Below are 16605 nucleotides of genomic sequence, written 5' to 3' on the forward strand. Positions count from 1 at the left end.
TAAGTGAACCGACGAGCCCTTGAGGAGGGAGCGGTAGAGAATGGCTGGCCGAAATTAGCGTTCATAAATCGGATTAACCTTGTGTTAAACGCCGCTTACACTGTGGAGCTCCAATATCTAACTTGACGCTAACTTCACTGTATTATAACATACGCGATCTCATCTCCAAATTATGCCCCGCCTCTTCCGTGACACCTCACACACATACAAAAAATGTCCCTCACACATACAAAACTGAGTCTCTCACATACAAAATAATGAGTCTATATTTTATTAGTTTATATGTGTAATCTTAGTCTTGTGACTAAGACAAAAAAATTGCGTGTGTGATATTTTAGTAGTGTATGTGCGCAATTGTATTTTGTGTGTGTGTGTGCGGCATGTTAGTACACTGTATGTGTGCGAGAAAGATCAAATGTGTGTGACATTTTAGTAGTGTGTATACGCAATTTGAGTATTTTTTTGAGGGTGCGTGAGTTTTTCGTAGTGTGTGAGACAAAACATAGATTTTGTCCTAAACGGCCCCTCATAGTTTTACCACCAGGATATCAGTGCAACAGGCACCAGCCGGCGATTTGTTGCCTTTCGCTGCCAGAGCCCACAGGACGCGAGCCACACAGTGGGAGAACAAAGACGACACGTGCCGGAATAAACGCCGCAGCTCCTTAAATACACCACGCCCACCTTAAGAACCGGATCTTCTCACCTGGAGACTATTTGTGTGGAATTGTGTATCTTTCTATACCACTACATTCATTATAATTCTGTTTCCAGATAACATAATGTTTCATTACTATCTTTTATTTTGATTTTAAGAATATATGTAATATTATTTTATATTATTATTAATTATTTTATATTAATCAGAATCCTGATTTATTTTATTTCCACTGTTCTTATGGTTTCTTGCAGCAGTGTCCTGCACAGCTGGGCTGCTTTGGTTTTTTTCTTCTCAAAGACTTTTCCATTTCCTGCAAGTTATGCTAGCTTGAGGAGCAAAGATGCTAGAAGAATTTTACTGGCAGCCAGTGAACAATTGAGAGTCTGGAATATTTAAATTAATTATTTTAACTTATATTTTACATAAAACATGGCATAACAAACAAAACAAAAAATGATGGTGAGAAATTGAAGTGATTTATTTATTTACTTATTTTCATTTTTTTCATCATTTTCCTTCCAACTTTCTGAGGCCCCCACACTGCCCCCACTGTGAAAAACACTGGTGTAGAAGAGCACAACTCTGCAAGCAGTTCCTTAGTCAGATGAGTCCACAAGCCAAACATTTTCACCTAAATGCAAAGTATGTAGGTAAATTACAGCTTGGTAAAAGCTGTTAAGCAAGACTTCCCTAGCAGGACTAAGGAAGCTGGTTTTTAATAATTAAAGCAACCAGAAAAATATGTACTTCTCCTTCCTGTCAGAGTTAACTACAAATATGATGTTCTGTCCATCCATAGATAGATATTGTTTAAGTTTGTCTACACGCTAAAGTTTACAGAAAGATACAGGAGCATGCATACTTTAGCCAATTACTGTTGTACCGTCTTCCTTCTTCCATCTCTAACTTTGCTTGGCTCCCCTTCCACCCATTAAGGTCGCCCTGCTCTGCTGACTTGTAAACTCTCGACTTTACTGATTTACAGGTTACCAATCCTTCAGGGAGGAACTTTCAGTTTCATCACCCCTACTTTGGCCATTCTTGCCCTGCCGAAATGGCAGTGTCCAGACCCAAATGCACCTGCGACCCTGTCCATGCAGCTGCTGAATGGCACCAGTCCACTGCCACGGGAAAACTCCGATGAAATCTGGATGCCACGAATACGTGAGGTTAGTAAAATATTCACTGCAAGAAGGCAATCATTCCCAGTAAGATGGATTGTGCCTCCACTAGGTTTTCACAGATTGCAAATTGCATGAGCCAAAATGCCCTGAGAAAATTCACATTGAGCTCCATAATTTGTAATCTTTCTTGGTGTTGGTCAGGAGTCTACATCATTTTGGATGAACTCCGCTTTTAAACAAGTTCCTGAAAATTACAGCTTGGTAAGAGCTGTTATGCAAGACTATTCTTCAATAATTTTTTCCTCTCTGTTAATGTACTTTATACTGTCAGTCACAGAGTTCCCAAAGAAAATTTTTTACCTGTGAATTCATCTTTGCACACTTTTTGACACAGTTCTGCTTCCCTCTGCATGGGGCTGTAATTCCCAGATTTTCAGCACAATACATGTCAAGTAAAAATGTGCTTGGCAGGATTTATAACTGTATGGTATTTAATGACAGTGGAGGCAGTGACGTTTAAGATACTTAAAGCTGCAGAGTTATAATCATAAATCTATCTGTTGCAGTAAATTTATTAAGGAACCTGCCAAGTTAAGATACTTTGTTCACATTTGAAGTTCTTTTCCCTATTGACTTAGCTGAGAGCTTGACTTGCATACTTTTCAGCTCTTGATGTCTTTATTTACTCAGCTGGAAATTGCAAAAAAACAAAAAAAGAAAAAAGAATCCATGTGATGGGGTCTCAGACTACTGTAGCTGCACATATTGAAATATTTAAACAGCACATATGTAATTAGGATTTTGTGCATAAATGTGTTTTATTCAAGAGTTATTTTCAATACCATAGATCAAAATATTTGCTACGTAATATTTTGTTCCGTGCATTTCACAAAAATTGTTCAAAAATAATTAATGTTTCCCAAATTCAAACCGACTGCTAACTTCATTATGTTTTCAGTTATGTTGCCCAACATAACTGAAAGAGCAAAGCTATTGTTTTTAGGACTTTCATGTTAATACACTGGATGTAATAGGACTAACTTCAGTTTGTATTGTGTCGTAAAAACAACTGGAACACAGAAAATTGCTCTCTCACATTATGAACTTAATAAAACACACAGTAAAACAATTGTCTATTTCCACTTCTATGTGTATCTTATGAAACCTTTCAAACACATGACTTTACAGCCACATGTAGTGAGCTTCTACAGTGTTTGAAAGCACAAAATGCAAAAAAAAAAACATTTTGAAAAATGAAAAAAACATTTGGTCACGATCTGTGAGTATTTGTGTTTCAGGTTTGTATTATTTTCCATCGGAGTTATTATTAGATAGTTCGAATTCCATTCAGAAATTGTCATCGCAGTGTTTCTCCTTTATTTGTTTGTTTGTGTTTAGTCTATGAATTTAACATTTCCTAGATCCATTTATGCTCTGCAGTGCCAAAACACAAAATCTTACCTAGTATTTTTGTTTGGGTTTTGAACTTGGAATTGAAGACCATTGGGTTTGATATCATTTTCCAGTCGCCATAGAATGCATCCTAGAGTCACTATGCATGAATAAGTAAATAAATAAAACCAATTTAAACAGGTTTTTAAAAACATTATTTTTATATGTCTTCACTATCGCTGTTACTGGTGTATAAAAAAACCTATACAAATTGAACAAGCAATGCTTAGTCTGGTAGCCCAACAGATTGATAGAACACAGGGGGGAAACTGTGCATTCTGACTGTAAACTTCTGATTTTAAGAGAGAAAAACCCACCAATCTCTGACATATCCTGTCTCTCATTTTTGTGGCATTTAGGAAACAGAAATTTGGTAATTCAAAGTGACCTAAAACAAGAGTAGTTTGGTCTGATTTAACTTTAGACAGTGTGATAAAAGGTCTGCCTTTTTTATGTATTCAAGCCAGTTTCAACTCTATGAAAAATATTTATGAGTGTGTTCAAAAGGATAAAAGTGGAACACTTTCTATGCAAATGATGTTTGTAAGTGGTGGTTAACTGTGAGTAACAATCTCTTTCTCTGGAATGTGAGTTCAAAAGTTTTCCTCTTTGGTTTCTTTCTACAGATTCAGGGGGCCATCCTGGTTGCCTCTCTGGTTCAGATTGTCCTGGGCTTGTCTGGACTGATCGGCCTCGTGCTTAAATACATCGGCCCTTTGGCTATCGCTCCTACGATCACCCTCATCGGCCTGTCACTATTCATTGAGGCTGGGAAGAAATGTGGCAGTCACTGGGGAATTGCTGCTCTGTGAGTGTTTCATTGATTCACTCAATCAACACTTTTCAGAGCCTTGCCTTCTGACTGCAGAGATTTTAAGTTTCTCATGTGCCCAAATGTCAGACCAGATGTGCTCAATTAGCGGTGTTTCCATTACAAATGTGTGCGAATTCTGCTTATGTGGAAAAAACACAGCTATGTATGAACTGTGTGATGGTGTGATGCTGAGAGCTCTGGTGGAGCCAGCTGCACATGATCTGAAAGAAACAAAAACAAACCATCATCCTCCTACCTTTGTGTCATCTTATTTGTCGTTTTTGCCAGTAGTAACATCCGACTCGTTTGATGCGAAAAAAGGTGTTTCCATTGCAGTTTTGCTAAATAATCTATTTTGATTTGACTGAAAAATCACCTCATCCTGGTGCAAAACTTTATCAAAAAATTTGAGGTTTTTCAAAATTGTTGTGTTTCCGTTGAGCAAGTATCAGTTTGCACAATTTTATAGTTAATGCAAATACAGCTACTGTCATTAAAGTAATACATATTTCTTAGGATCATGTTTGTTGTTATCAAAGTAATACCACAAAATATCCTGACAAAACCTTTTATTCCACATCATCCACCCCTAACTGAAACACAACGCAGATGTGTTTTCAGGCACTTGATGAGTCTGTGCTGTTGTTTTTGCTGTCATTACCAATTTCTACCAATATTCATCCTCAGTTTGTTTTTGCTGTAACCTGCAAATAATTAAGTTGGGGTCCAAAAAAGAACAACAAACCACACAGTTTGAGGATTAGGACGTGATTTAAGATACAGTCAGTATTTGACATGGTTGGCTTTTGCTTGTTGTGCAAATATGTTCATAATTTTCCCTTTGTTAGATGATGGCACATCAAAATAAGCTCTTTCTGTGGATTAAAAAGCTAAGCTGTTCTGGGTCATGTTTCAGTTGAATGTCCACCAAGACTTTACCTGCACATGTACAAACCAGCCACCAAATGCATTTCATTTCATTTCTGATAGAGTGGAATAAATTTGATATGTGTATCTGCAGTCATCAGTTTTATGGCATGAAATGTGAATCCAGATGAATGTCTAGTTAGAGATCAAATTTCCTGTCCAGTGTCATACATGAACAATTAGATACTGCTGATGCACAGCAATATTGAATTTCTGAGACAAAGGTAATGGATTGCTTACATTGTCTGAGTGGTGCATGTTTTATAATTTTTGTCACAAAAAGAAAGAAATAATGATCCTAATAAATTAGCATCTGTTGTTTTATTGACAACAGACACAAAGGACAATACCAGGAGAATTATGCTGTTATAAAACCCCTCATTAACACAACGCCCCTGGAGAAATAGACCCGCTATGCAGCACATTGCTTTTTATTTACTTTTTTTTTCTTCAGCATAGGCAAGATCCTAAACTTTTAAATGTTTTTAATTTAAAAAGATCAAAGATATCGCATTGTTGGCTAAATGAAAACTCGTAGGGTGCCATACCACAGCATAAAAAAATATAAATACATAAAAACCACAGGGCTGACCAAAGGGCTGTATATTAAAATCAAACACAGAAAAACAGACCACAGAATAAAAGGTGCACAAATTGACAATAGTTGTAAAAGTTAAAACAAGCAAGAAAAAATGCACAGAGTAAAATTGTTTTACAGAGTAAAAAAGGTGTGTTTTGGAAGCACATTGCTTAAAGCATTTCACTGTGTAGGAACAACAGAAAAACTCTGTCAACAGTTTGCACATGAGATGCTTTTTAAATGAACAGTTCAGACAGATGAATTGGAGCAAAACTATTAAGTGACATAAAAAAGAAATATTAAAGACTAAACTTCCTTTAATATGCATTTAATTATTTTTTTAGCTTAGGGTTAGTGAGAAACATTAAAAACATAACCTTGTCTTATCTTTGAACATGGATCATTTAAATGAGGACACTCGGTTTGCATTTTCTTTGCACATCAACACACTATTGTGTAACAAAGTGCCATATGTTTCCCTAGTCTGTAAATTCACATGGATAAGGACAATACAATATGCAAAAAAACACCAATGTGTATAAATAAAACTACACTTTGTTTTTGCATTGAGACCAACAAATGCAAGCATCTTAGATGAGTGGCTTCCTAGTTGTTCCCAGTCCTGGAGGATTGGAGAGTTATCTATTCAGATTCATCAAAGCTTCTTTGATATTTTTTGTTTACAAAAGTTACAGTTTTGACCACAATGGACTCAAGAAACTGCAGTAAAACAATCAGAATGACAAACAGACCATCCTGTAAAGCATTTTCACATGTTTGGGAATCACTTAAATGTATTCTTGGAGTATTGCATAAATAATTTTAATGTGTGAGAACAAGTAACTTACTTAGGTTGTTCTTAATTATGTAAAATTATCGTTTTTGAGCTTTACATCATATTATGATGCTATTCCCTCAACATAAATGTACCCGGAGTGGTTATTTGATTCTTTCATACTTGTTCGAGAAATCCTTGAATCTCCTGTGGCAACCGTTCTGAGGTGCCTAACTGCTTGCTCTTACCAAGTGCGGCTTTCCATGCAGCTCATCCTTGGAGCTTAACTGGGACTAAAGCTAAGGTCACACGCTGTACTGTGTAGAGAAAACAAAAGAGAGTTTTTTGAGTTTTTCAGTCAAAAGTTTATTTGTATAGCACATTTCAGCAACCAGGCAGTTCAAAGTGTTTTACATCATAAAAACGTAAAAACAAAAATAAGTAAAAATAAAACATCATACAGTACTACTTCTTCATGTTTGGTTCTGGTTCCGTGGATGTAGGCCCTCCAGAAATGAATGGATACAACAACATCCAGTTGTTTATGTGTTGTGATGCTAAGTCATGCAGTGATTTATAAACAAACTCATGTATTTTAAAGTCTATTCTCTGAGCTACAGGGAACCAGTGGAATGACTTTAGAACTGGGGTGATGTACTCTAACTTCCTGGTTTTAGTGAGGCATGTCTATGAAGGGGGATTAAGAGGGTTCTGCTGCATCATGACCGGGTATATTACTTCTCTATGATGTCACCTAAATGTTCTATGTCATATATAAAGATCAGCTTACCATATGGAAGTCAAATTTGAACTCTGACATGTGATTGTGAGTATTAATATATGAGCAGTATCTACATGAACATTTTGTCCTGTCTTCTGTTCTGCAGCACAGTCTGTCTCATCCTCCTGTTCTCTCAGTACCTCAGCAAAGTTAATGTTCCAATGGTTGCATACAAGGATAAGAAGTGGAAGGTTTTCCAATATCCACTGTTCAAGCTCTTTTCTGTGAGTCGCCTCAGATTATCTTCTGTATTTGTCTTTTCTCACAATAAAGTTTTGTTTTTGTTTTTGTTTTATATGTTGGAAAAATGTCAGGTTTAAGGTAAGAGAGGATGGAATTTATTTTAACAGTTGTGCTCAAGTTGGAATTTATTGTGCAATTTTGCTAATCACCACAAGGCAAACATTGTATTAGGCTAAAATAAATACACCTCATGTATTAGCTGTAGGTGATGCTGAACAAATCAGTTTAATGTTGGCTGTAAGCTGCATTCAGTCCTGATTGCTGAGTAGTTGCAGTCAAGTTAAAATATATTCTAAATCTCTCAGGGCATTTTAAGAGAAGTGTGTAAGAATTAGAGAAATACATAAGAAATTAAAACAAAATTAGGATTTAAGAATCCTAGTTAATAAAACTGAGTGTACACATGTTTGATCAAAAATAGAATAGAAATTAAAAAACAAATTCTGAATTTACAGATAGAAGTTTATTTAAAAAGATTTAGAGACTGAAACGTCTTCAGAAAAAAAGTCTTCAGTCAGTTACATTTCAGTGTTGATAGTTTTGAAGTCAATATGTTTTTCAGTTTATCTAGTTGCCGCAGGACTTAGCCAACTTTTAGAGTTGGCAAAGACTTGCAGCAATTAGCAAGACACTGCAGGACACAAACCCCAGCTGTGAGTCTTAAACATGTCTATAGAATTATTCATTTGGACTTATGTCTGAGTTGAGTTATGTCAAGGGAATACACAACATGTTGCACTTAATGGTTGAGGAAATGAAGCCAGGTATAACATCAAATGAGACCACATGTTTTTCAGGATGTAAACAACTTCCATACAATTGTGGAGTTATGTTCTCCATTAAGTGATATGCTACATGACATTATACTCAACAGGATTCTCTTTAGAGAAAAGAAAAGGTTGCAGTTAGTCATGTATTATGAGCATCCTTTGCTTTCCTTTTGACCTCCAGCTCTATTGTGGTTGTTTTTGTTATGTTGTATCAATAAGCATGTACTTGTATATGATAAAAAACTGTTGTAGCTCCAACCTAATCCAAAATGTCAACAGAACTACTCACTAATTGCTTGGCGTTTTAAAGAGTACATGCACACTTGGTGCATGTACCAAGTGTGCATGCACCAAGTTCTTTCTCATATGTTCTTTCATATGAGAAAGAACATATGAGATGTTCTTTCTCATATGAAAGAACATCTGTTCTTTCATATGAGACTGAACTCAGAATCAAAACCAGTTGTGCACTCCTATGTGTAAAACAGTGTTTCTCAACCTTTTTTGGGCCAACGCCTCCCTAGCCCTTATCCAGGTCCCTCACCGCCCCCACCAAAGAATGTGTAGGCTACTCTGCACTGACTATTATTTTATTATTAATATTACTATCACTATTGTAGATGTTTTGATTTTTATGCTTGTTTCTGTATTTATCATCAAAAATAATTTCCCAGAGAACAAAAAAGTCATGGGAATAGAAATTATTTTCACAGGTGTCTACGAAAAATGCAATGAATGAACATTCAAGTTAAAATTGGTAGGCCTAACAGCAGCCAATCAGAGTGGAAAAAATATTCTTGTTCTTTGCCATTTTCTAGTTGCTAAATATTCCACAGAATGACCAGATAAAAGATGTTCAACATGCCAGTTTAAACTTTGATCTATTTGCAAAAAGACTGAACTCTGCAACATTAAAACATGGATAGAACTGTAACTACATTAATCATAGCTCTTCTTCTCTTCAGTGTTTGTCGGTTTCTGGTAGTGCAGCTCTGTGCTGCCTTCAGGAGAATGGGACATCAGAGTATCATCCATAAAACTTCACCCTCATTGCATTTATTGTGCAAACCAGAGCTTTCAGTGGAAAAACAAAAGTTCCAGATCCTTTTAATGCCATACAAATATGAGACAGAAACATGGATTATATCTTTATATAGACCTGTCTATTGATTATAGATTAATAGTTTTACTGGACAAAAATGACAAAGAACAAATCTGGTTCTTAATCAAATCCTAATGAGTCAAATTGAAAGTGTCATAGAGTCATCAACCTCATGACATTAACACTGACATGAAAAATAATATTGAAGAAATAAATATATCAAATCTAATTAAAAACATTAATAAGTGAAGCTACCAGTAGCAGGAGCGGAGTTGCGCCAAGAAGCTACAAACACTGAATAGAAGAGCTCCCATCGATACAGTTGCAGCCAAGCATGATTTAATGTTACACAATACAGTTTTACCAAGTTGCTCAAAGTCTAAACTGGTATTGTTGTGCATTTAAGGTGTAAAGTTTACCTTCGACCAAACGCTCCCAAAGGCATCCAGCGCCCCCCTTTTGTAAAAATGTCCGCCAGCGCCCCCTGCCGTCCTCTGAACGCCCCCTGGGGGGGCGGTACCGCCCACGTTGAGAACCGCTGGTGTAAAACATTCAAGCTCATGAAAAGCATTTTTTTCCCTAAGGAAACAAAAACTTGATTCTTTTCCCTCCTTATTGGACAACATGATTGAAAAACAGTGATTTATTAGCTTGTATTATAAATTAGTGAATCTACGGGAAATGTTGACCAATTGAATTTCTACTTTTATGTATCATCCTTTCTGCTTTTTTACTTTAGTAGCTTTATATAGTCACACAAAATAACCTAAGTTAAATAATACCAAGATGCTCTTGACACTCATATTAAATTTCAGGCTTTATTTGGAATGTGTGGTGCCTGGCTGATCTGCTTTTTACTGACCGTCTTTGACGTCCTGCCTTCAAAGTCGAATCAGTATGGCTTCTCAGCAAGAACCGACATCAACCTGATTGCCCTGAAAAACTCGCCATGGTTCCACATGCCTTATCCAGGTAAGAAATCCTACTTTATACCAAAAGTTAATCTATAAACGTGCAAATACAAAATATTATTGATGTTGGCCAAAATGCACAACTAGTTTATGATTAAGAACACAGACTATTGTAGTTCTGTAATTTCAGGCATCAGAACATTATGAAGCAATCAGGGCCTCATGTACAGACACTTAAATCAGGAAAGCAGTGTATGCAAAAACAGCTATAAATGCATCATGTTTTCTGGATGCATGATCGAAGCATGTTTTCTATATTTCAATCAACACTGAACACAGCACACGAGTGTGTTACCAACTCCTTCTTGGACATGCAACTATTAACATAAGAAAACAGATAGAACATGTCATCAGGTATGATTTTGCAGAGGGCAGAGTTGCTGGGTTGGGCTTGCAGCCCATAGATAACTTCTTGCAGTTCTTGTTTTTTTTGTGGCAATTGCTTTGAGCAATGTACGGTCAGACATTGGAATGAACATGCTGGGATGTCTACTACTGAGAGGATCGGCAACATTTGTTAGCACATTAATTCCTGGGAATAATGAATCTCATGGTTTTCTCAAGGTTGTTAGCAACTTTTCATTGTAGAATAGGGAACTTCAGGTTGATTGTAAATGGCTATCAGTCCATCCATTATTTTCCCCTTATCTCTAAGTGAGAGCCCAAACACACTGTGGAGGAAACTCATTTCAGGTACTTGTATCTGCAATCTCATTCCTTTGTTCACGACCCAAGGCTTGTGACCATATATGATGATGAGAATGTAGATCGACTGGTAAGTTTAGAGCTTCACTTTTTGACTCAGCTATTTCTTCGCCATGAAATAGCTCTTTTTAACTCTTCCATGATAAATACAGAGCAACGATTGCTCTTATAAGTATATTGATGATGATTTGTTTTTGTGTCAACATGCATGGATGCTGCACACCTTCAAACTGTCAAAGTCTTTGCTTGCATAGAAGTGGTCATGCTTGCTGATGATCTTTGAATCACGTGCATTTAATTAGCAAGCGTGAACATTAAATTATGTAACGGCAGCAAGAATTCAGAAGGTACATGTGTTAATACCAAAATCAGAGTCAGTCAATTGGTCCTCCATTTCAACAGCCTTACTTACTTACACAAAAATTTCCAAGAGTCGAGTTAAAACGACGATTCTGAGAGTGGAGTCTAGGCAAGTGAGAAAAGGAATTTTGGACAAAGTGGGATTTGAACCCACGCCTCCAGAGGAGACTGCGACCTGAACGCAGCACCTTAGACCGCTCGGCCATCCTGACTTCCATCAACAGTGTCTGAGATCCCTTCGCATGCGGTATGCCCCAAGGGCGAACAACACGACGATTCAAGGACTATGCCAAACATTTACTCATAGCGAGAAGCAAAATGTAGCAGTTTTTCTGCCAAATTATGGGTGGTGTTTGCATTGCACCCACGGCCCCATTATAAATAGTTTAGGTGTAACAACTCTGGAGAACCACTGAACATCAACAAATATTGTTGGCAGACCTGACCATAGACTCTCTTGCTCTGCCTCAAATGACACAAACTGCACCTTTTTCTGGCACTGACATGATGCACTTTCTTAAATGCAGGGAAATATGTCAGAGGTGGGATTTGAACCCACGCCTCCAGGGCAGATTGCAAACTTAACACAGCACCTTAGACCGCTCGGCCATCATGACTACCATCAACAGTGTGTGAGATCCCTTCGCATGCGGTATGCTTGAATGGCGAACAACACGACAATTCAAGAAGGATTATACCAAACATTTACTCATAGCGAGAAGCAAAATTTGGCAGTTTTTCTGCCAAATTATGTGTTGTGTTTGCATTGCACCCATGGCCCAAGTGCGATTGCGATCTAAACGCAGCGCCTTTGACTGCTCGGCCACGTCACGTGGACGTGTCAATGTTGTCTTTGCTCTGAGAATCCACTTATGGGTGAAACCACTTGGTTGATTGAGAGCTCTGCAATGTTTCATTTTCTCTCTAACTATTGGGATGATTTCACTCCTTACATGTGCAAATACCAACATCAGAGTCAGCAGTCAATTGTTCCCCCATTTCCACTACTATTTAACTCTAGACCATCCTTCCCTCCCACAGCATGGTACAAAATGCCTCTACATGGGTTATGCTCGAAGGGCGAATAACACTTGCCAGTTCGGTAAGGATTTAGTGAATTGTTTTGCTCGTAGTAACAATCAAAATTATGCACATTTTCAGCCAAATCGCGACCTTATTGGAGCGTATTTTACTTCACTATCCTCACTATCGCTTACACACAGAAGCTGTGGTCCAAGTCCTGACAACTGCTTTACTTGATTTTTTTTTTCTTTTCTGGAACCAGTAATTTATTTCACCTGACTCACAAAGAGAGACTAATCCTGGCTTTTCCATGAACAGGAGCGCATTCACATAGCAGAACATCAGAACAAGTCTCCATGTATCATTTTGTATTAAGTTATGCTAATTTTAGTTGCCAACAATAACAGTCTGTGTATTGAAACACAGAACACTGTGTGTTGACCTACAGTCATGGCCAAATGTTTTGAGAATGACACAAATATCATATTTTCACATGATCTGCTGCCCTCTGGTTTTCATGTGTGTATGTCAGATGTTTTCATCACATACAGAAATACAATTGCAATCATATTATGAGTAACAAAAGCTTTTATTGACAGTTAGAATGAGTTAATGCAGCAAGTCAATATTTGCAGTGTTGACCCCTCTTCTTCAGGACCTCTGGCATTCTCTCAATCAACTTTTGGACCAAATCCTGACTGATAGCAGTCCATTCTTGCACAATCAGTGCTTGCAATTTATCAGCATTCCTAGGTTTTTGTTTGTCCACCCGTCTCTTGATGATTGACCACAAGTTTTTAATGGGATTAAGATCTGGGGAGTTTCCAGGCCATGGACCCAAAATCTCTGTGTTTTGTTCCCTGAACCAGTTAGTTATCATATTTGCTTTATGGCAAGGTGCTGCATCATGCTGGAAAAGGCATTGTTCATCACCAAACTGCTCTTGGACGGTTGGGAGAAGTTGCTCTCGGAGGACAATCTGGTACCATTCTTTATTCATGGCTGTGTTTTTAGGCAAGCCTGTGAGAGAGACGACTCCCTTGGCTGAGAAGCAACCCCACACTTGAATGGTTTCAGGATGCTTTACAGTTGGCATGAGGCAAGACTGGTGGTAGCGCTCACCTCGTCTTCTCCGAACAAGCTGTTTTCCAGATGTCCGAAACAATCGGAAAGAGAATTCATCAGAGAAAATGACTTTACCTCAGTCCTCACCAGTCCACTCCCTGTACCTTTTGCAGAATATCAGCCTGTCCCTGATGTTTTTCCTGGAGAGAAGTGGCTTCTTTGGTTCTGATAGACTCAAATAAGGCCAGATATGTCATCCAGCCTTATATGTAATTCCTATAGAAATATCTGGCTCATTGCATATAGTAATGCCCATGAAGTGGGCACAAAAATCTGAGAAGATCCAAGCAGGATCTCCTAATGGGAAATGAGTTTGGCCCTGGTGAATAAGGACTTTACTTGTTAGAATGGGTCTTGTGGACAAGTGCTTAAAACACTCTTCCTTGCTCTCATTGGTTGTTTTTGATGAGGAGTGGCACATTTCTTTAGACAGCTATAACAGTACAGGGACGAGGTGGAGGAGCACAATCTTTTCACAGATTATCTTTCTCAAACCATACTGTCACGGCATGGTGATAGTTTTAGCAATTATATAAAAAATATATTGTTTATAAAAGTTACAGTACATACTGCAGCTTTAACCAAGGGTGGAAATTTAAGACTATTAGTCTTATTTTCCTGACATGTAAAAACTGAATTGAAAGAGAGTGTACTTTCTTTTTACTCTCATTGTTGATTGATGAGGGGGTGGTTAGATATGTAAAAATTAGCTTTACTTTCTTAATCTTTACTGCAACTTAGGTTCTCATGTGTCAGAGGATCAGCATAGCATTTCTCCTACATCTACTACAACTTCTCTACCAGTCTGCCATTCATTCAGTCTTTGGCGAGCATCAACTCTGAGTGCAAATCGAGGGCATTCTGTGTCTTAGCTAAGGGTGGGCCAACATTTCTTTGGCAATCTGACTAAGTGTTGCTTCATGGGAATTTACTACCCTATGCTAGTATTCATTGTGTAATTGTATATGCCTCTCATGTGGGGTGATGCATTTATTCACTTACAGATTTGTGTAGTATCCAGGAGCCTCAAAAATAGTTTTTTGGCAATGGCTGGCAACAAGTCAAATATATTCTTCCACATGTGTTACCCAGTTTTTAAAAGAACACACAGTGCAAGTAGGAAATTCAATAATCTTTGGTGGTTTTTGGTTTTTCATCTTGTAAATGATTTCGTATAATCATGGCTATGATTATATGTTTCTTGTTCTCCCTCCGCCTCCTTTAAACCATGTCCTTCACAATATACAGTGTCAACTCAATGAATGTAATGCACATCTCACCTAAAGTTAAATTCAGTATTGGAACAGGAACAAAGGACAAGGCACAATTTATGATTTCACAGCATCTGCAACACCTCCTGTTGAGTAAAATATACTCACTGAGCAAGTGTTCACGTTTTCATATCTTATAATCATAGTGTTAGGATATGTGATGGGGTTTTTACATGATATGCCAACATAAAGTGGTAGATAAATGTAAAGTGAAATGACAAGAAAGCATGGAGCTTCCCAAAAGGAAATCTGAAAAGTGTGTCTCTCATTTAACCTCCTAGAGTCAATACTTTGTAGAACAACCTTTCCTTGCAAGTACAGAAGCCTATATATGTAGGTATCTAAATACTTCTACCAATTTTGGGGGAAGCAGTGACTTAGTGTGAAGAGTAGTCATTTGACAAATAGCAGGAGGTCTGTTTCCCATGCAAACTGTCAATGTGCCCTTGAGCAAGCACCCAAAGGCACCCAAATTTGCCTACTGATCTGCATATGCAGAAAAACTGAGTTGTCAGTGTGCTATAGCAGTTGAATGCATGTTCACTCAATTACCTGGTTTTAAAGTCTAGCATCAGAACTTGAGATATTTTGCAAATAAGAATTGTCAAAAATGTCACTAAACAAAATGTAGAACATCTGGGGAAAAACAGTTTTGTTGCCACAGATTCCCAATTTAAGTTAGTTCTGGGCCTTGACTGATCCTTTCTAACAAATGGAGATTTTTTTCATTTAAGCTATTTAATTGTAGCTATGGCTGCACGATACATGTCAGTTAGTCATAATATTATTGAGGTGTGCATTTTGACTATAAACCCCTGCACTGCAAATGCAAAATTGTGTTTAATTGAAAATAGTTCAATGACTTAAATTAGTTTTTGACAAATTGCTGTCAACACTCACTTTTAGTAAGTTACTTGGAATTTGTGGTTGAAAATGTTCTCCGACTCACTCAACATGAGCTGAATTAATTAAGAAACAGTAAGCATTTGATAACTGTGCTTTTATCCGGGTTGAAAATACGTTGACTCAATACTGCATGCATCCAAGTCCTGACAACTGCTTTACTTGATTTTTTTTTTTCTTTTCTGGAACCAGTAATTTATTTCACCTGACCCACAAAGAGAGACTAATCCCGGCTTTTCCGTGAACAGGAGCGCATTCACACAGCAGAACATCAGAACAAGTTTCCATGTAACATTTTGTATTAAGTTATGCTAATTTTAGTTGCCAACAATAACAGTCTGTGTTGTGAAACACAGGACACTGTGTGGTGACCTATGATTAGGGATATCACTACAGTCAGCTATGTCGATGGGTTTTTTTGGCCATTAATGCAATTAATTTCATTTTTAATTCATTTGCAAAAGTCCCAAGCCAGAACCTTTGTATCGTTTATCTGGTATTCCTGTAAGTCTGACACAAATGATACCCGCAAACATCCTATATTTGTACCTTGAGGACAATAAATGAGGTAATCCTGTAGTGTAAGAGTGAAGTTCCTTATATTGAAAATGCAGTGCGTATGATGGCTTTATAATTTTTTTCAGAAAGGTTGGATGTGGGCAGACCAATAATTTTTGCAGCAGTAGTGGTTGTGTCTGAGTGTAGTCCAATTTTTAACAGTATGCATGTTATGAAAACAGCATTGAATGACGTGTTGGTACATTAACAGAAAGAGCTTTACGCACTTGCTTGACTGAGGAGCATCAAACAACTTATGAGGCCATTTTAGGAAATTTTGATTAGGATTAGCAGAGCTGGTTAAATACTGATATGCCACACTTAAAATATTTTTACTTGTAAAAGTTGTTAAAATCACCCTTCTACTTCCACAAGTGATGCAGTACCAAGTCAAACTGCATCACAGCTCTGAAAAATACAAAGAAATCACCATCTGCTTTCAAACCATGGATCCCATAAG

At 37.5% G+C, this 16605-nt stretch overlaps 1 protein-coding gene across 3 annotated transcripts in view; it reads left to right on the top strand.

Annotated features, from left to right (window-relative positions):
* Positions 1-16605, top strand: part of LOC103465623 (solute carrier family 23 member 2) — a 63153-nt gene that overhangs the window by 23471 nt on the left and 23077 nt on the right. For all 3 annotated transcript variants that reach the window (XM_081607612.1, XM_008410623.3, XM_008410624.3), the window contains 4 exons: positions 1647-1830; positions 3864-4045; positions 7221-7338; positions 10045-10201. In XM_081607612.1, coding sequence (XP_081463738.1) covers positions 1647-1830; positions 3864-4045; positions 7221-7338; positions 10045-10201 — 641 coding nt within the window. The remainder of the gene's footprint in view (positions 1-1646; positions 1831-3863; positions 4046-7220; positions 7339-10044; positions 10202-16605) is intronic.

Source organism: Poecilia reticulata, chromosome 6, assembly GCF_904066995.2.
Source record: "Poecilia reticulata chromosome 6, P_reticulata-male-v2, whole genome shotgun sequence".
NCBI lineage: Eukaryota > Metazoa > Chordata > Actinopteri > Cyprinodontiformes > Poeciliidae > Poecilia > Poecilia reticulata.